Genomic DNA, 19781 nt, shown 5'->3' with positions numbered 1-19781 from the left:
TTCGGGACAACCGCGAAATAGAGTTTGGGGAGAGAGGCAGAATTCCTCTGGGAAGCAAAGCGCAAGAAATCATCTTCATTTTTAGTGCCTCTGGACATCTTTAATGGCACTTGTGGCTCAGAGCAGAGCAATCACAGTGGCAAACAAGGAAGCATGACAAACCAAATGAGCCCCCTCTTCCTTTTTCCTTCTGCTGCTGCAGACTGCTAATATAATATGCCTACAATCTGCAACAAACACATTGTACCCTTATTCTGTTATGGTTAAAGACCACATTATTTTGACCAAAACGATTTACATTTGTTCTGTCACATGAATGCAGTGATTCATCAAACCCTTGTGGATCAGACGTGTATCATAAGCATCTGCGATTGGTCAGGATGCTCAGAGTACACCATAAAAAATGTAGTGATTTGTTAAAGGGCTCATTTACATATTTTGACCTTCTGTGATATCAGTATCACAAAGGCATATTGCGATAATGATCATCAAACAATATATTGTGCCGCCCCAGTGCTCTCTCTCTCTCTCTCTCTCTCTCTCTCTCTCTTCTTCCCTCCCTCTCTCTCCTTCTTTCTTTCATGGTCTGAATCTGTGGAAGAAGGAATTCTTTTCATAGCAGCCTTTTCTTCTGCGCCTAGTATTTAGGGGGAAAAGGGAAAGGAAAACACATCGATGATGCAGAGGTAGAGAGAGCATGAAGGCCAAAGAGGAAATGTAGGGAAGATGTAAGAACTGTCTGTCTGTCTCTCTCTCTGATTCTCTGTCTCCTCCTCTCCCTGCCTCTCTCTTTCTCTCTCTCTCTCCTGCTTTGTGACACAGTAATAATGTGGTGCTGGAGGCCGAGGAAAAGTACAGTCTGAACGAGGACGGCTCCGAACTGACCATCAAAGACGTGAAGAAAGTGGATGAAGGAGATTACATCTGCATCGCTCGCAACAAAGCTGGCGAGAAGCAGGAGGAGATCAGCCTGAACGTGTTCGGTAAGGGGCGGACAGGCGTCCCCCAGTGACCCCAGCTCAGCAGGAGGACTCAAATTAGAAGTGATGAAGGGTATTTGAGGTTGTCATCCTGAGTGAGTTTTTAACATCGGTCCTTTGGTGATGTTATCACTTTATCTTGTAAAATCTGCACAAGTCTCAAGCAATTTTAAAGAATAAACTGGAAGTGAATGAGCGTTTGTGGTGTCAAAAATGAAGGTAGTTAAATAAGGAGCAGTCATTAAGCCAGTAAATGAACAATAATGTGATGATTAAATATTGAAAGACAAGTGGACTACACTTGTGTGTGTTTTCTAGCGTAACGAGCTAAGATCAGTGTCTTGTATTGCCAGGACTGCATGTGCTCAACAGTTTCACATAGATAATCAATACTCCCTGTGCAGTGTGAAAATGCTTGGTCCTGAGTCTGAGTCTGTGTGTGTGTGTGTGTGTGCGTGCATGTGTGCGTGCATGTGTGCGTGCATGTGTGCGTGCATGTGTGCGTGCGTGTGTATGTGTGTGTGTATGTCCCTGCAGTACAACCCAAGATCACGTTCTTGGAGAACCAAACAGCATCAGAGCTGGAGGAGCAGATCACGCTGACCTGCGAGGCTACGGGTGACCCCACCCCCAGCATCGTGTGGAGCTTCGGCCGACGGGTCTTCAGCGAGGGAGAACAGGTGCTGGGGCCGGGAGTGTCGGGGTTCAGAGGATGTGAGGTCACAGCAAGGTCATCTAGCAAGTACACTTGCTATACATTATACTGTATTATGCAGGCTATGATATTCCTCGCCACGTGAAGCCAGGGGATTACATTTAGCAGAGCCTTCTTGATCTTTGGACCTATTCTTTGATATGAATTCAGATCAGTCAGATCAGTTCTCATAAGCAGTATTGTGAAGATATATTTCCTTGCAGATCCATGACAGGTAAACATGAGGTCTGAGTGTTGCTCTCTTCAGTGACCTAAAGAGTTCAAAACCCTCCTCATTTAGTTATTCTGTTGGGGTATGGCTGAATTACCTTGACTGTCCATCTATTCATCTATCTACCTATCCATCCATCCAGCTGTCTATCTATCTTTCTGTTTATGTCTATCTGTCTGTCTAAGTCTAAATATAGATTAGATTTAATCACTTTATTTTTCTGCCCTTTCTCCTCTTTCCCAACATCTTTTTTCCATCCATCTTGTTTTTTTCCTCTGAAACCATGTCAAAAATAACAGTGTCCACCTGTTCCTCCTGAACTGAATCGGCATCAGGTAGTTTAATTGTGAGTTGCATTTAAACACACTGACTGGGCATATAGATCCAGCTAAGAGCACGGAAGCTGCCGGAAGGCTCAGCCGTGCAGCTGTGCACGGCCAGAGCCGATAAGTTAGGAAGCAATTTGTTTATTTATTTTGTCATTTATTTCCCTGAGATTAATGTCCGAGCTTGTCCGTGTGTCCCCTCTGCGCCTTGCGCCAGCCTTATCAGAGGTGCAGCTCTCGTCTGCGTAGCGCTGGCTTCCATTCCCACCCTCCCTAATCCCCCGCCGGTGAAAGGTAGACCGTGTGTCGCCCCATCCTTTTGCATGTGGATTACTGGGATGGGCGAGACGGCTGGCGTGCTGGAGCCGGGTCCCGGCCTCCTGTGTCCTGGTCACTGCTGAAAGTGCCTGACCCTGCCTCAGGTGCAGCTGCTGAGGCTGGACTGCAGGGAGGAGATAGACGCCATGTTTTCATCTGGGCTTGGCCACCTTAAGAGGTGCTGTTAGAGTTGTAATACTCCACCAGATTGCTTCCTGGGTTTTGTTTTGTTTTGTTTTTCTTGTGTGTTTCTACTGAGCTAGCCTGTCGTTTCATATAGGTGTCTGTGTGAGTGTGTGTGTGTGTGTGTGTGTCTGTTTGTGTGTGTGCATTTCTCCTGAGCTAGCCTACAATTTCAGTAGGTGATGTCAAAGGAAAGAAACTCACTTCTAGCCATATTGCTTTTATTGAAGGCCACGATGGTTGCATTTTCTACTGAGCGGGGCTGTCTTATCAGGATGCCAGAAGAAAATGACAACTGGTCCATTGCTTTGAAATGAGTATCACAGTCCCTACTGTCTGTAGGGCCATGAGCAGTACTAAACAGTACATCTGTGCCTGCTTTTTGAAGCTGCTGTCTGGGATTATTGTCCTTAGGTTAAGGATTGACTAAACAGTAATCTATTTCAAATCGGATACATAATTTAGAAAGAACATAGTTTTCAAAATATCAAGAGATTTTAATTGCACATTGTAACAATGTTGTAAATATTCTCAGCAAGATTCTTAAGATTTACTAGATTTCTTTTTTTTTGAAAGTCTTGTAAAATAGTTGGTGTGACGTCGGTGGGGGGTGGAGGGGCTGCGAGTGTCTTTATAATCCATTGAAGCAAAAATAACAAGCACTGCGGCGAGCAGAAACAAAAGGAAAAAGGCAACTCTTGAGGCATAGCGACGCAGCGTCCATCGCAGGCAGCACGGAGGAGTAACATGTAGCACTGGACGCGTGTTCCTCTGGGCTTTCAACAAAGGGAGAACGCAAAGGAGACAAACTAGACACAGGTGCAAGCAGTCAATAATCAGGTGACTGGGAGTGGGTGCAGTGTGTGTGTGCGCGTGTGTGTGCGCACGTGTGTGTGTACGCGTGTGTCCTTGTGCGTGCGTGTGTGTGTGTGCGTGCAAGCGTGCGTGCGTGCGTGTGTGTGTGCGCGCGTGTGTGTGTGCGTGCGCGCGTGCGTGTGGGCGTGTCCCTCGAGCATGGTGCCTAGTGCACCGTGACAGTTGCAATATCTTATAGCACACTTTAAATAAGCAACAGTAGAAACTGCATCAATGAATCTTTTTGTGTAGGAACAAGATATATATACATATATGCTTTGTATGTGCATGATACTTCAGAGCCATGAATCCAAACCTTCATAGAACATCTGAAAATAATTGGAGTTGGTCAGAAAAATCACAATTAGGTATTTTCTTCAAATCGTTCAGCCTTCAGCTAATCTGACATGCCGTGCTTGTTTAAAAAGATAATCTTGTTATGAGAGCTTACACGGATCTGCTGCATACAATTAAGGGTGTTTTTGTTTCCTTTTTAATGTAGCGCTTTCTTAAAACATCAGAGACGCTTGTTTCAATGGCATATGCAACACTACACTTTGAAAACGAAATGATTATAGTTGGTTTGAAATGTTCTCAGGAGGGTGTTTATGAGCTAAGGTATTTATAACCCTCCTGTTCTAATATACATGCAGATGATTGTATATGATTCCATTTGAATATGAATAGTGTGTAATGATTTGATCAAAAACATTGTGTTTGGAGTGGAAAGTGAGCATATTAATATGGGTCATAATCACCATGGCTACGGCTCTCCTGGTCTGTAATTTTTCATGTGTTTATAATTTTCTATCACAACATTCCGCTGCCAAAAGTCAGAAATGCATAGTTACCTCAGACAAAGCGGGAAATTGCGGGTGTTATATCTTAGCCAGGCAGAAGTGCTTTATCTGCATAGACAGACTAACTCACGAAGACTCTGACTTTATTCATACTATATGTCCAACCCCTGAAATAGGATAGAATGGCTGGTTCAGAGAGGGCTGCTACTGATATAAAAAGGTATCTTCACCTTTCATGCATATCTAGAATGAGAAGCCTATGGAGATTACCTGTTCATGTAAATGTTGTCTTGAATTGCCTGTTCTGAGTAGATAGGTGGCTATATATAGCTCCAGTGCAAAAGTGCACAGAAACTAGGTAACGGCATATTCACTGGGAGGTCTGCTGTTTCATTCATTTTTTACTGGTGTTCCACTGGGTTGTTTCTTCCCGTGTGACTCAGTCACTCTCGAGAAGGCGGGTGCTGCAGCATTAACTTCCTGTGTCGTGCTTCTTCTTGTTCCGTCTGGACCAAGAGCCTCCCTAGTCAGAACCCAGTCCCTGTTCAGCTTCTCCATAGTGGGTGGACAGGAATAGTGGGGTGGAGCTAGCCCACTAGCTGGGCGACAGAAACCCCTGGTTGAGTGGTGCTTCATTCCTTTCAGTTCAGGCCTGTTTCCTTGTATTCACCCGGCATCACCAAAGGTCACTTATAAAAGTCCAATTACAAGCTGGCACTATCTCTCGTTAGAGGTGCTGAAAGCCAGGGTTCTGGCCAAGCTCCGTCCGGCGTGTGAACACATGTAGCGTGCACAGTGGTGAGAAGGAGAAGCACAGCGCTTTAAGCCCTGATGACCTGAGAAGCGATCAATAATGAAACCAACACATGCACTATAAACGTCACACCAGTGAAATAAAGCGGCTGAGATGAGGTGTGTGCTCTAAATCCGTAGCGACCGAGCCGTGCTCTTTCCTTCCTCCTGTACAGCATGAGCTCTGAGCCGCTGTAGTCTGCACCCAAGGCCTAATCCAGTGGACCTTCCAGTCCATCGCACGTTGTGCAACATGGAAAAGTGCTTTGTTTGAGTCCTTTTGACAAGCTTTGCCCTGTCTAACCCAGTCACCTAAATAATTTTGCAAAGGCTACGGTGGGCCTGCTGATGCTTGTGTGAAGATTGCACCTGAGAGAGCGAGCTGTGATGCTTCTTAGCCTTTGTTGTTCTCCTTTCAGCACTGCGGCAGAGGCTGGAAGAGGGGGCTGCGGTCACCCAGCACAAGCCCGCCAGCCTCACCGGGTCATAGTCGGCTCATCACCAGCCGCCAAGGAGTACTGACATTTGTACTCACTCCCCATAAGCGTGTACTTTTAATTTATCACCTGTGCAGATTAAAATCTGCAAGAGAGCGGCATTGTGCGTACGCAGATTTGTAACTGTACATTTTCCATAACAGAGGTGCTTGATTGATTTTGGCTAGACAATGACTCACATATAAAGAAGTCCGGCGAAAGCCACTCATCACTGTCCTCTGGAAAGAATTCCAGGCCCCTCGGAGTCATATGGAGAGACGGGTCCCGATAAGGTGCCGTGTAATGGTGCCTGACGGATGGTGTATCGACTAAATTAATGCGTTGATCAGGATCGGCGTCATCTCCATTTGAATCAGGGTGATGAATGGAGTTGTTATTGAACAAGTCGTGCCGAGCTTTCCCCACTTTATCGCGCTCCATCTGTACCGGCAGGGGTGGAGCATTTCTTCCATAATTCATTTGTTAATGGTTAATTATTGAGCAGCTCTATCACTGCTGCGGCGTCTCGAGGGCTAGCAAGCGGCACGGGCCCAGGCAGTCGGTTGCCTTGTGCTTGGTCCATCCCTGCCGGCCCCAGAGGAAGGTCCGAGTCCTCTCACTAGCTGCCTGAGCCACACCTCATCCAAGCTAACACATCTCTCATCCACGCAACTCTCTGAAATGGGCTTATTTCATCATTGCAGGGAGCCGGTGGTAGAAATAAAACCCACTGTAGTTGTATGGGCTTGGAAGAGAAGAGGATCGAGTGCAAATGGCATTCTTGGAGAACTTGCGGTGCAGATTACAGTGGCTATAGCCTGCATGCACTTGTAATGGATGGGATAATGTTGCATGTTATGTTGTGTGTTGTTAATACTGACACTAATTTTGCCTGAAACACTCAGGATGTCAGTAATATGGCAGCATGTAATAATGTATATGTCCATAAAGATCAGTGGTGAAAATGATGCAAGGAATTAAGGGATTGAACACATTACATGACTTTGAGCCAGTCTTACTTCTCAATAAAATCAGCCCTTTGAATGACAGATCAGCTATTTCCCCTTTTTGTGTAATCAGTTATTTTAATTTTTAATTTTCTAAAAATAAAACTTGCAATAATGCTCTAATATTTTTTTTATTTTGTAGATTGTGTAAAACCAGTATATGGATATGCATGTTTTTTCTTTGCAAGGGCTTAAACATGGCTTTAATAATCTTATAGTTTTACAGTTTTCTTATAGCCTATTACACTGCAAGCTGGACCACTTGTTATCCTTTTTCTTTGTCTGATGTGTGGTTTTCTGTAGCCAGGTCGCAGAAGCGTGGCATTGGTAGATCTTGAGAGGACAGATAACGTTTGCGTATGCTGGGCATGTCTTTAACACCTGTGGCACGCTGGATTATATGTACGATCTTCTGTGCCTTTTTTTGTTGTGTTCTTTTCTTTTCTTTGTGTTTCTCCTCTGCAGGCATCTTGGACTCGCCCTGAGAAACACAAGGTATGGCTAATGCCCACATAGCGCATGTAGTCACTAATGCTAGAAAGACCCATTACTAGTGTAGAACATCAGTTGTTGGATCCTTCTCATACACACACTCAGACATGAGTCCGCATATGAGGAAATAACCCTCCCATTTTGAAACCGGTGCTACGTCATTTCTTTCTTATATGCGGCATCTCCCCCATTATTTTCCCTGATGGGTTTTAGGTTCAGAAGTAGTGAAGATGCTATCATATCTTCTTTAAAACTGCAAAAACTATTTCCAGTAACTGCCTGGCCTTTCTATGAGTATGAACTGGCTTTTTTTCCCTACTCCTGAGTGCCCTCAGAGAAACTTTCTCAGGAGACTTGAAAGAAAATCATTCCAAGGACTGAGACTCGCAAGACAAAAAGTCCATAGAGGCTTCATGGAGGAGGATCTAGCAGCACCAGAGAACAGACTAACACCTGTAACCAGCACTAGAAAGCACATGCAGTCCTATGGCAGTGTAACCAAATCCACCGTAATACTTTAACATTACTCTACCTGAGCCAAATCCAGGGCAGCTCAGCGCCTATAGGAGAACGTGTGAGTGCGCGAGTGCACACGTCACCAGCATTCGTCGGTCTCTGCAGACCAAAGACTGAAGCCCTTGTTTGTTTGTTGTAAATATTCATGTGTTTTCGGCAGTTGATAATGAATGATTCAGATGCATATGGATCGTGTGGGCAGATATCAGCACATGATCTCTTGAAGATGAAAGTCTGCAATTATACAAGCACCCACGCATGTCTCATGTCTCGATCAACAGAATCATGGGTAGACATTTTAAGGCCCTTTAATGTGTGCATTGTACAAGCACAATGAGCGCTCCTCAGCTATATTAAGGAATATGAGATTGGTAACAGATGCTGTCTTCAGTATGTCACTTAAAGGCACAGGTAGGCACTATATATACCACAGTGAGGGTCATTCGTGAGTGCAGAAGGCATCATGAGCATCCTTTATGAAACCTCTGCCTGCTGAGAGTGGGAGTGAGTACATACAGCCGGTGACTGCGAGGCGCTGAGCCGTGCTGTGCTTGGCATCTGCGACCACACTCGAAGTCTCTCCTCTGTTGTTTTGGTGTGAGGCGGGTGTCATCCTGTCACGACGTGTCGGACATGACATTGGACGCGCTGTGCTCAGACCGTGTCCGCGCGAGACGACTTTGCCGCTTCACTTTAGCTTCTCGGTGTGACTAGCATTACACCCAGACACCCCGCATGTGCACGTGTGGAGGGGGGTGGGGGGGTGGGGTGGTACACAGAAGTGAAAGGGTGTTTCTCCCCTCCCCACTCAGCAGAGTGATTCTTTCAGCTGTGTGAAGACGTGGAGAATGAATACTGTTTTTATTCCCTTCCACAGCCCACTGACTGCTTGCTCTTTCATGAGAAAGTGCCTGGGCAAAATGAGGCTTTCTGCGTTCTCTATTAAAGGAGATAAGATGCACACAGGCACATGATTGCATTACGCAGCCAAGCTCTAAGCTCCTTTTTCACAGAGACGCGCACCCCTCTTTCATTTTCATTTTCGCTCTCACTTTCTCGCTTTCTTTCACTTTTCCTTTCTCTCCCACTCTTGGTGCCAGTTTTTTGCAGAACGTCACGACACACAAGGAAGCTGTGGCAAAATGGCAAATCTGTGGTTTTATTTGAGGTTTAGCTAATCACTAACTGTAACATCTCAGGCAGCACAAAACGGGAGGCGCCTGTGCACCATGCGAACTTCCCGCCAGCTCAGAGCGCATGGAATTATTCGCCACACGCGCGGCATACTGCCCGTTAGCATGCAGTGGGTGGGGGCACAGCCTACAGCCGTGCATACTAACCAGGCTCCGTACGGGAGGCACTGGAGGGGATTTATTGCCCGTTCCCGCCGATCGCGACTACGCCACGGCAACTTAAATCAAGTTTGGGAATTGATTGGGTTCCCGAGCCACGTTCACTCCATCCTGTGCCACACTCACATTTCTTCCTGACCACTGAACAGGCACTTTATAAATGAAGTGCCACTGTAAATTTCAGAAACGCCTTATTCTGCCTTTGACTCCTGCACCTGTTTCCACGGCCCAGCATAAGCCTCCGATCAATGAAGGAGGATGTTACTGATGCGTCCCGGTGTCTTGCTGTTCCACATACGTGGTGAATAATTAAAACAACATTTTAGAAACTGGGGCCCGAGCGTACCTGCAGCTCACACAGGCGTGGGAGTCGCGCTGGAAAACTGGAACGTGCGTGCGGCTCACGTGAGCTGGAGGGAACACCGCTGGTGAGGTTTTCACCGGTTCCCTGCACTGGTGGCTTCACTGGGGAAGCAGAGAAGCAACTCATGTTTTTTAGTAGAGTAACAGGGTGTCAGCTGGCATGACTAATAAATCTATTAAGTCATGTCATGGAAAAGGCAGCTTTGCCTGATTAGCATGGGTCACGTTACCCAAGTCAGATGTAGTGAGTCAATTAATTTCCATGTATATGATAATGTGCGAGTGTGCACTTAGCCACCCGCTTCCCAACCCCCCCCCCGGATCTCCCCGAAAGGAAGACACATGTGGGAGGGCTGTGCTTCTTTGCAGTGGTAATCCAGCAGGAATCAGCGAGGACCATTATGCTGATTGAGATGTAGACGGGGAAGGGCGGAGATGTGAGCTGGCTGGGCTCTGGGTCTGCATTTTTCACTGATGGCCAAGGACCCTCTGATGCTCTCTGCTGGCCCAGCACAGCTGGCATGGTTGGGTAGAGACGCAGCAGCCCTCTGGGTGACTTATTGACTCGCCTCACCCTCGCTGCTGGCTGGGACGTGTCGCACTCTCTCCCTTACGGCCACCACGCCAGACAGATGCCTGCTCACAAAACAGCACGAGTGGGGAGACAGCTGCCTCCTCACCATAGCAACACGGTGGGGGCAGGTTTGGATTGCGAATTTTTATTGGATCTTCATTATTGTACAGTAAAACGCATGGAATCCTGTTTACCTCAGCCCACGGTCAGACAGTCTTACATACTCTTAGTGATGAGAACTGGTCGTGTGTGTGTGTGTGTGTGTGTGTGTGTGTACACTCCTCTTGTGATCTTCTAGTAAACGAAGATGGCACACGTCTGCAGGAGCAATGCAATATATTTGTGTGGGGGGGTGCGTGTGTGTGGGTGTGTGTGCATGCCTGTGTCTGTGAAATGTTTTAGTGCACCATCCAAACTGCACAGTTTAAAGGGGTTTTATGAGGCAAAAGCCCTAAAGTGACCCACTTCATTATTAATTCCTGTCTGGGCAGCTCCCAGAATACCCTGCCACAGCTGTACAGTGAAACAGTGCTCCCACTTTCTCACTCTGGAGCCCAGTCCGACCACTGTCTTCTAACAAATTCCTCTTTTCTGCCCGTCTCCTCGTTTCTGTTTTTAGCTCGTGCTTTTGCGATGGTCTACTGGGTCTCTTTCAGAGACGGACAGGCAGGCAGTGAAATGCACTGGTGATTAATTGATTTTTTAGTGACTCACTGTGTCTGACGTCCCTCTCTCATGTCTCCTTCTCCCTTTAGAGTCTGGACGGTAACGTTGTGGTACGCAGCGATGCTCGTGTGTCCTCGCTCACGCTGAAATACGTGCAGTTCACCGATGCTGGCCAGTACCTCTGCACCGCCCGCAACTCCATCGGCCAGGACATCCAAAGCATGTATCTGGAAGTGCGCTGTAAGAGGCTCCGCCCCCTCCTCTCATCTGCAAACACTCCCTCCTTATGCTCCTTTTAGTGAGGGAATCGAATGATTCACTCGCTCAGCGGCTTTTATTGTTAAGATACGAGATCAGGACCTGTGCTAATTCACATTTCTTGTTTTTTAAGTGACTGAGCCACCGCATACCAATAAAATGAGCCTTAGGAGTATAAATATTCATCTAACCCAAAGCTGGGCCCTACGTCGTGCTTTTCTGTTGTTTTCTTTGCCAAGCACCCAGTAGTTCCCAGAGTTCTGTGTAAAATCAGGTGCTGGAATGGCATGAAAAGACCCGCATGCATAACAGCTACGGTCTCCTGCATATCAAATACGACACAGTCCTAAATGGCAGTAAATCCTCTTTATGAGGCGGTAAAGCAAAGGCTTTTGCTTTGATCAAATTACATTTTCTTTTGCATGCATGTAGGTACCATTGCCATCTGAGAGATTTACAGGAAAGTTAGAACAGAAACAGTTTTAATCTTATTTTCTCACTTTCAGATGGAGCCCCTAAATTTTGAAAAGAGGGAGAAAAAGCCTCGTGTGTAATGAAAGACTAATTGGATTAATTTTCCTTGCCTCAAAAACAAGTAATCTGCTCCAATCCTGAGATAGCATCACAGCTCACGATTTATAAAAAGCTGTGTGCGACTGCAGCTCGACTCACTACGCCTGGGTTGTAATCAGACTCTTAGTGGAGTTCGCGGAACATTTTGCAGTCATTAGCGATAAGAGAAAGGTGCTTTGTCTGGAGCAGATGAACCCCGTGCCGTCACATGGCCACTGACTGGCTACAGCGGCCGAGGACCCAGGACCCACGCCAGGACGACCCAAGCCTAGCTGGCCAGGCGCTAGTCACGCTAAAGCGCTAGCACACTAGAGATTTGCTCCCCACAGCGCAGACTTGTCTCCACATTTGAAAGTGTTCTCTTTGAGAGCCTGTCTGTTCATCTGCCACTATATCAAGGTCATATTTCTTCCTCCTGAAGGGAGATATTTTGTTTTTGTTCTGTCTGAATGCCAGCATTGCCACCTGTGGTTCAGAGAGGTGTTTACCGGTGCAGATGAGACCGGGGACGTGGGGGCGTGGAGATCGGGTGGGGGTACTTATTGACGTGAAACTGTAGGAGATGTGCTGATTCTACTGTGTCTATCAATCTAATAGTGGGGATGTCAATTCTCCAGGGGGCACTGTAGGGCACCAGCAGACAGCCCTACACCCCCCCACCAACCCCTTCATGTACTATTCTCCCAGCCCTATGGCCCCCCAAAAAAATGACAAAACACAACAGTCTATCGATCGCTAGTCCCAGGTGCCAGGAGCAGGGACAGTAGCCGCTGCGGCTTCAGGGAGACATTTTCCAGAGGTGTACACCATTTGACTCGTGCTGTGTTTGCCTCCAGGCTCCACCACAAAACCCTCTTTCTTTCCGCTCCTTGCAGATGCACCGAAGATCCAGGGGTCCGTGGCCGTGTACACGTGGGAGAGTAACCCCGCCAACATCACTTGCCAGGTGCTGGCTCACCCCGGCGCCTCCGTGCTGTGGTTCCGCGATGGCCAGCAGTTGCCTGGTGTGAACACCACCAACTTGAAGATCTACAACACCGTGACCAACAGCTACCTGGAGGTGCCCCCCCTTGGCCTCAACACACATGGCTCCAGCCTGCCAGCTATGGCATGCTCGACAGTAACCTGAGCTATAATGAACTACGTTCGTCTATGTCTGCTCATTGTGGACCACTTTCTAAAAGTTAGACAGGGCTCTACCTGTCCCCGCACATACTGCGGTGACTAGTTCCACAGAAACATTACAGCTGGTCATCAGAAGACCACTTTATGCAATTAGGGATTAGTCATGACAGAATGTGAAGTGATTGCTAGAACCCTGCTGGAACTTCTGCTGAACCCTGAATTGCCCTTTCCTATGTACTACAGAGCTGGCATATGCATCTGTCAAAACCTTTATTAGCCAGGGGTTCAGTTAGAGTGTAATGACCAGTTTTTATTGTAGTGTACTCTATCAACTTAATGATACTGCTGAATAATACATGTAATTTTGTTTCCTCAATTGCATGATTTTCCCATTGTTTTGTTTTCCCACATAATGCATTAATTACCCTAATTAAACTGCTTTTTGAATAATAATAATATATTGTTCCTAGCTAACATAAAAAGTGTTATCGGCTTTTCACAGATTCCGGAACCCAAGTAAATAAGTTGCACAATAGTAATAGTAGCTGAAGAGCCCCCGTGTGTTAAGCGGGTGTGTTGGGAGAGTGCGGCGGGGACACGGCAGGGTGGGCTGTGGTGAGACAGTGTGAGGGAGTAGGGTGGTGCAGGGTTTTTAGCCCACTCTGCATAGCACAGCGTTCTCTGGCACAGAGTGTCCCTGTACTGGTGACACACTTTCCCAGGTGCCCCTGCTCGCTCCACTCTCCCTCTACCCTCTCTCTCTCTCTCTCTCTCTGCATCACGTTCCTTCTCTCTCCCTCCCTCTCCCATTCCCCCCCCCAGCTCTCATCATCTCTCTCTGTTCTGTCTTGACTTTCCCTCCCTCCCACTCTCTCTCACTCTCTCTCTGTCTGTGTGGCACTCCGTAATTATCAAGCACCATGTCTGCCACAGAGAACAAAAGGCCACTGCCATTGCCATGGTGATGAGCTCAGAGGAAGCAATGCACCTAAAAACGAAATGTCCGTGTCATGCAAGGGCAGGACATGGCGCTGCATGACGTATCCCCTGTCTGCTTCTTCTCTTTCAGGTCACCCCAGAATCTCAGAGTGACTTTGGGAGCTACAACTGCACGGCTTCCAACTTGATGGGCTCCGAGTCTAAGGAGTTCCTCCTGATCCAAGCAGGTCTGCAAAGCTTCCCAGAGAGATTCAAATGCATGCTGAGAGAAGTCTGATGTGTGTTATGCACTCGTTTACTGCGGGCTGTCTGCCTCAGAAGCGCATGGCCCAAAAGGCAGTTATGACGTAACTCTGGACATAATGCCCCTCATTAGGTGCGCATAGCGTACTTTTTTTACAGTAAGTGGCTTAGTGTCATAAAACCAACATTAAATCCTTCCTGCACTAATTTCTAAACCACTGGGAGGGTAAATTAGAGGTGCTTTAACCTCGGGATTGGAGAGAGCACTTTTTGGTTGAGGCTCTGCAATAATAATCCTAGCAGAGCTATCATTTTCAGGCTGTGCCACAGACCGTTAGAGATGCCGGCGGCTGTGATATTTCCGGCGCCGTGTAAATGGGGCAGGTGTGAGCTGGTGATGAGTGTTTAGACTCGCCGCTGTAGACGATGTAAAAGAGGGGGACGTCCCCGTCTTCGCGGGCTTGACCCCCGTCTATCCAACAGTCCTACTCCCAGTCGGCACTCAAGGAGAAAAGCAGGCTTCTTTTATTGCGCTGCAGAGTTGCTCTAAACTTCCTATTAAAGAAGGTTTTATTCAAGGGTGTTCCCGTTAAAGTGGGTTTTATTCAAGGGTGTTCTGCGCTGCTAGACTAGCTCGTTTCTCAAGATTTACCCGGTAAGCTGCCTTACGAGCGAACAGTTTCCTTCTTGCCCTACTTTACTTCTTGTACATCTGGTTGACAGCAGACCAGAGTCTCTCTTCAGACAGCTTACTGTAGAACACAGAAAGCACTTAGCCTTTCATTTCTGGGCAGTTATGTTAAAGACACATCCACTTTGGGGGCTGTGTATGGATATGGACATGTGTATATGAACATATAGTCAGCAGTGAAGTGCATGTGGCAATTTGTGTAGCAGGCAGAATGAAGCTCTCTTTGTGTGTGTGTGTGTGTGTGTGTGTGTGTGTGTGTGGTACAGAGGTGCCATCGGCTCCCATAATTGAGCAGGTGCTCCCGTACCCCAGCACGGCACAGGTGGAGTTTCACGAGCCAGACTCCAGTGGTGGAGTGCCTATCCTCAAGTACAAGGCCGAGTGGAAGGTGGCAGGGCAGGAGTGGATTAGCAAGGAGTACGACGTACATGATGGTGAGGGTACATCTCCCCCCCCCCCAACACACACAAACGATCCACCTCCCCGCCCTTGGAGCAACAAAGTAGTCATTTCTTGGAGCTGGTTTGAATGGTTTATTATGCATAATCCCAGCTGTGCATGAGGTGTGCTGTGTAACCCGTAGGAGAGGGACAAGTATCTAGCGCCCCTCCTCATTCAGCGTCACTGACCACGTGTGCTGCAATCGGCCCTGGCTGCCACCACTTCCTGAACCCTTCCGCCAGCAGAAAAAGGCTCTTCCTGGCGTGTGTGAAATGTAATGTGAAGTGTTCCCCCAAAAATAGAGTGCACAACTGAGGGGAAGGGATTGGCTTCACTTGAATGCTAAGTAAGAGTGTTTAGAGCTCTTGTCAGAGGCTGGTATGTGCTGTGCTTGTCTGCAGGCCATGCTCTCTCTCTCTTTCTCTCTCTCTCTCTCTCTCTCTCTCTCTCTCTCTCCCTCTTGTGGGACGATGTCATCCCCGTTGCAGCTGACAGCTTTACTCTGTCAGGCAGACCTCCATGGGACATTCATCAGAATAAGCTTTATACAAGCGCACACTCACACACACTCCACTCATGGGCCAGTACATATACATGCACATGCATGCCAGAATTCTCCTTTAATAACACAGACACATGCACACACACACACGCGCGCACACACACCCCGTCTGTGGGTCTGTCCCTGTGGCCCTGGACGAAGTGTGAGAGTGTGGCTCTGGGCAGATCCACACGCCAACGCTCGAATCATCACAGCCTCGAACACTGTGCAAATCCAAACAGACTTCTAGGATTTAGCCAAGCACATTGGCTTCCTGCTACTGTGTGGGACTTCAGATGATGCTGTTCAGAGGCACGTGGGAAGGAGTACCACAAGGACGCGTCTCCTGCCTGCCTGGCCTTCCAGCTCCTCTAGCAGAACTCTGACGTTTGCTCTTTCCTAGGTCTCAGCATGATCACCATTGTTGGCCTCAAGCCAGAGACCAAATATGAGGTCAAAATGTCTGCCATCAACGGCAAAGGTGAAGGAGACAGCAGTCCCCCTGAGACCTTTAAAACACAGCCTGTCAGTAAGTACCACTCCCTGTCAGTCTATCTTTTGCTCGGTGTGTTTCTCTGTCTGTTTTTCTCTTTTGTACCACATAACCATGACTCTTTCCCCTCCTCCCTCACTGCCGGATCCACAACAGACCACACCGCACTCTGTGTAGCCCTGCTCTAAAAAACCCTTAGCCTGAGCAGCCACCAGTCCTTCGTCTTTGTGTGTGCGTGTGTGTGTGTGTGTGTGTAAGGCAGCACTGCTTGGAGTTGCTTGGCCAGTGATCCCCGCTGCCTTCTGAGTGTGCAGCTTGTTCTCTCTCTCTCTCTCTCTCTCTCTCTCTCTCTCCTCTCTTCTCCTCTAGTTCTTGCCAGAGCGTGTGTGTGTGTGTGTGTGTGTGTGTGTGTGTGTGTGTGTGTGTGTGTGTGTGTGTGTGTGTGTGTGTGTGTGTGTGTGTGTGTGTGTGTGTGTGTTTGTGTGCGTGAGACAAAGTCAGATAGGTGATATACTTGCTCCAGAGCTGCGTGGATTTTCAGGTGTCTTCTATGTGGTCAGGACTTACTTTATAAACAGATACAAATCCAGACTTGTGCTTTAGACTTTAAGCAATGTTAGGATTATTAGATGGGGTAGCTATTATATTGTTAAAATTAATATTGAATCTAATTCTTATAATGACACAATTGACAGTTTTGGGCAATGCAACAGCCCTTGATTTATAAATAGATGCTAGAGTACATATCTGAATTTGGTCAAATAATTCAACTGGACAGAATGGGTATTTTCTTCACCCAGTGTTGGGATTTTGCTTTAAGAGACCAACTGTGCGCATACTGTAAGAAGTTCTGAGGCTTGTCACTGCAGTCTTTCACAGCCCACAGGATAATTACTGAATGTAATAACATTTTCATACTTGGCTTTGCCTAGAAGCAGATTAGAACAGTAAGTGTGGAAGAAGAGCTAAAGGATATGGTTCAGATAATTCACTTTCCTCTTCAACTACTAGGGATTAAGAGACTTTGTAAAAATGCACATAATTACCTTTCTCTCACTCTCTCTTTCTGGCTTTCATTAAAAGACTCTCTTTCTCCCCCAATATGATTCAGTTGATCCATCTCTGAAGTAGCTTTGTAATGAAATAACCAACAGGGAAGATCATGCAGCGATATATTTTTTGCTGTTTTGCCTTTTGGAATCCCCCAGAGTTGAGGAAAAAGTATTTCCTGAAAGAAGCATGTACAACATGAAAGTTGTTTCTTCATAAAGTAGACTTGTGGACAGATGAATGTTTATTTGAGGGCCTTAGTTTATTATTACTGTCATAATAAGGTTGACACTGTTTGCCAGTTTCTCATTCTTCCATCTGTGCTTGGCCCACCCAGGCCTCCGTACCTGCCTCCTTCACTCCTGTTCATTTATCCTAATGAATTGTATTTTTATTTATTGTATGATGAACAATTAACTACATTTTTTTAGGGTTTCTTACTTTTTAAGTTATAACAGAACATAATTGTTTACAGTGTGTAGCAATTAAGGTGTTTTGCTGTGCAGTTTTGTTCTCTTTTACAATTCTAAGTAAGTGTTAGACAAAAACTGTCCGAAATTAAATTTTAACCAAAATCAACCCAGCTGTAATCACCACCAACCGTCTTTCCTGATTCTCTTCCGTCTTTCTGTTTTTGCAATACTTCATGTTGCTTGGCAACTCAGGCTTCTACTTTTACAAATAAGTCAGGCTGTATTGTACAAATAACTGTCGCTGTATTTTTACAATTAACTCAGGCTGTACTTTTATAAGTAAGTGCTTCATTTTTTGTGCTTCTCTCTCTCTCTTTTGACTCTTTCCCTCATTCTCTATACTCTCTGTACTCTCTCGCTTCACTCTTTCACTCTCTATTCACTCTCTCTCTACTCTCTGTCTCTCTCTCTATTTTCTCCCCCCCCCCGCCTGTTATATATGTTTTGCCATGTTTTCATTTCTGTCATTTATTTATAGTCAGCCATATCCATCAGGATGCTGTTAGTCAAAGGTAGTGAAGCTAAATGAGAAATTCAAATGAGGACTTAAAGTATTCCTGCCTCATGCAAAACCATACACCTTGCTGAAATTGGATTTGAAATACTATGTTTTCTCACTGAATTAAGTGGCTGTTTGCTCATTTCCTTAAGCATGAACATGAAAGTGTTGAGAAGCATATATGCATTAATAACTTGGTGAGCTCATGCAATATGTCTTGCCTCACAAACTCTTCTGGATGGAATTGTATTTTATTACTATAACCTGGACCAACCAAAGGCTTGTGGTTGCAGATAGAATGCCAGTAGCTGAAACCTGAATGATTACAGTAGCTGTTCCCTAGTCCAGTGCTTTCTGGAAATGGATCTTCATGCAGACACTGATCCTGAACATACAGTCCAGCTGTTCTTTTAGAAGCGTATTAGATGAGAGAGAAGCTCAGTCTGTGCAGAAAGCATGATCTAGTCGTGGCCAGTACAGATCATCTAGGGGTACTGAGCTGTGGTTTGTATCTCTGCATACATCTTTAAAAACCCCTCAGTACAGACTGGTCTGTTTTTCTCCGTAGCGGAAGAAAACAGAGTTTAGCATTTCCAGAGGCCTGGTCACATTTTCATTAAGTTGCCAGTTTGACTGACAGTCGAGTCTTGGTCTGGCTTCACAGGGTCCTCATTTAGCTGTGGCAGTGATGGGGATCAATTTGACGGAGGCCACTTCCTCATGGTCATTACGCTGTAAGAGAAACGGGGCAGGCAGCCATGGAAGACCCCGTACCCTGTAATGATAGTGTAATTTGGTCACGCTGAGTGGAGATGGATGGCCGCGTCTGCTGCTGTTGTGGAGGTATACCCGCATGGGTGCACAAGAGGTGACTGGCGACACAATAATCCAAGCCCTCCAAACGCTCACCAAGCATTTGTCAGGTCTCGAATGACAGAGCAGAGGCAGGCAGAAGCCTTAGTCGTCACATTCCGGCTAAAGACACTCACTGAGGGAATTTCCCTGCCAGGCAGGAGGTTGGGGAACAGAAACAAAAGGAAGCATTAAGCTGCATGAACTTGAATTGTATTTTATTGAACAGGCCAAAGATTTCTTTTGTTATACATGTGTTTAATAAAAAGTATCTGCTCGGATGGGCGGAGTGGCATGTTAGTTTGAAATTAGTAACAGATTTATTTGTCATATTCTTCAGTATACGTGTAGGGCTGTGTAATGACATCTTCTCCATAGAGGTGGTGAACACAGCTTAAAAAGACCAGTAGGACTGACTGGTGTGTCAGAGGGTCATGGTGATGCAAGCATTTCCCCTCACCATCAGCGCAGGGTAGGCTGAGTTGTTTACACCGCCAACAGTACAGACATGCTTCCCTAGCCTTTTATGCTCTAGTATAGCATTGTCCAAGTCCCCAGAGTGTGGAGAAGGCTTTGTTTTGATGTTCCTATAGACTTAAGTACCTGTAGGCAAAGCTGTGTCTGGACTCTAACTCCCCAGTGGAGGAAGAAGTGGATGAAGGCTCTGTGTAGAGACCGACTGGGGAAGGTGCCGTGGCAACCAGCGAAAGTAGCCTGGCTCTGGCCGCAAGCCACAAGCCTTTCCCCCGCAGAAGCCTGTCGTGGTGGAATGGGCAGTCACGCCTTCGCAGGCAGTGCTTCAGGGGTTGGCGACATTTCCCCAAGCTCCCCAGCAGGTGGCAGCGTTGGCATGGGCGGAGACATGTGGCACAGAGCCAGGTCTGTCACAGCAGAGAGAGGGAGAAACCAGAGTGATGGACGGCCCCAGAGCCGCCTGACAGCTGCGCCCACACCGCCTCCTTCTGTGCTGTGCCCTT

At 46.7% G+C, this 19781-nt stretch overlaps 1 protein-coding gene across 12 annotated transcripts in view; it reads left to right on the top strand.

Annotated features, from left to right (window-relative positions):
• ncam1a (neural cell adhesion molecule 1a) overlaps positions 1-19781 on the top strand; it is a 147490-nt gene that overhangs the window by 102164 nt on the left and 25545 nt on the right. For 7 of the 12 annotated variants that reach the window (XM_081720190.1, XM_035526754.2, XM_035526757.2 and 4 more), the window contains exons 7-14: positions 823-983; positions 1518-1660; positions 7129-7158; positions 10716-10866; positions 12333-12517; positions 13652-13748; positions 14722-14889; positions 15841-15966. In XM_081720190.1, coding sequence (XP_081576316.1) covers positions 823-983; positions 1518-1660; positions 7129-7158; positions 10716-10866; positions 12333-12517; positions 13652-13748; positions 14722-14889; positions 15841-15966 — 1061 coding nt within the window. The remainder of the gene's footprint in view (positions 1-822; positions 984-1517; positions 1661-7128; positions 7159-10715; positions 10867-12332; positions 12518-13651; positions 13749-14721; positions 14890-15840; positions 15967-19781) is intronic. The other 5 variants (XM_035526758.2, XM_081720188.1, XM_035526761.2 and 2 more) reach the window with 1 other exon arrangement.

This window comes from Electrophorus electricus, chromosome 8 (genome assembly GCF_041902795.1).
Source record: "Electrophorus electricus isolate QZ-2024a chromosome 8, ASM4190279v1, whole genome shotgun sequence".
Taxonomy (NCBI): domain Eukaryota; kingdom Metazoa; phylum Chordata; class Actinopteri; order Gymnotiformes; family Gymnotidae; genus Electrophorus; species Electrophorus electricus.
The sequence above is the reverse complement of the archived record's forward strand: the minus strand, read 5'-3'. Positions and strand labels throughout refer to the sequence as shown.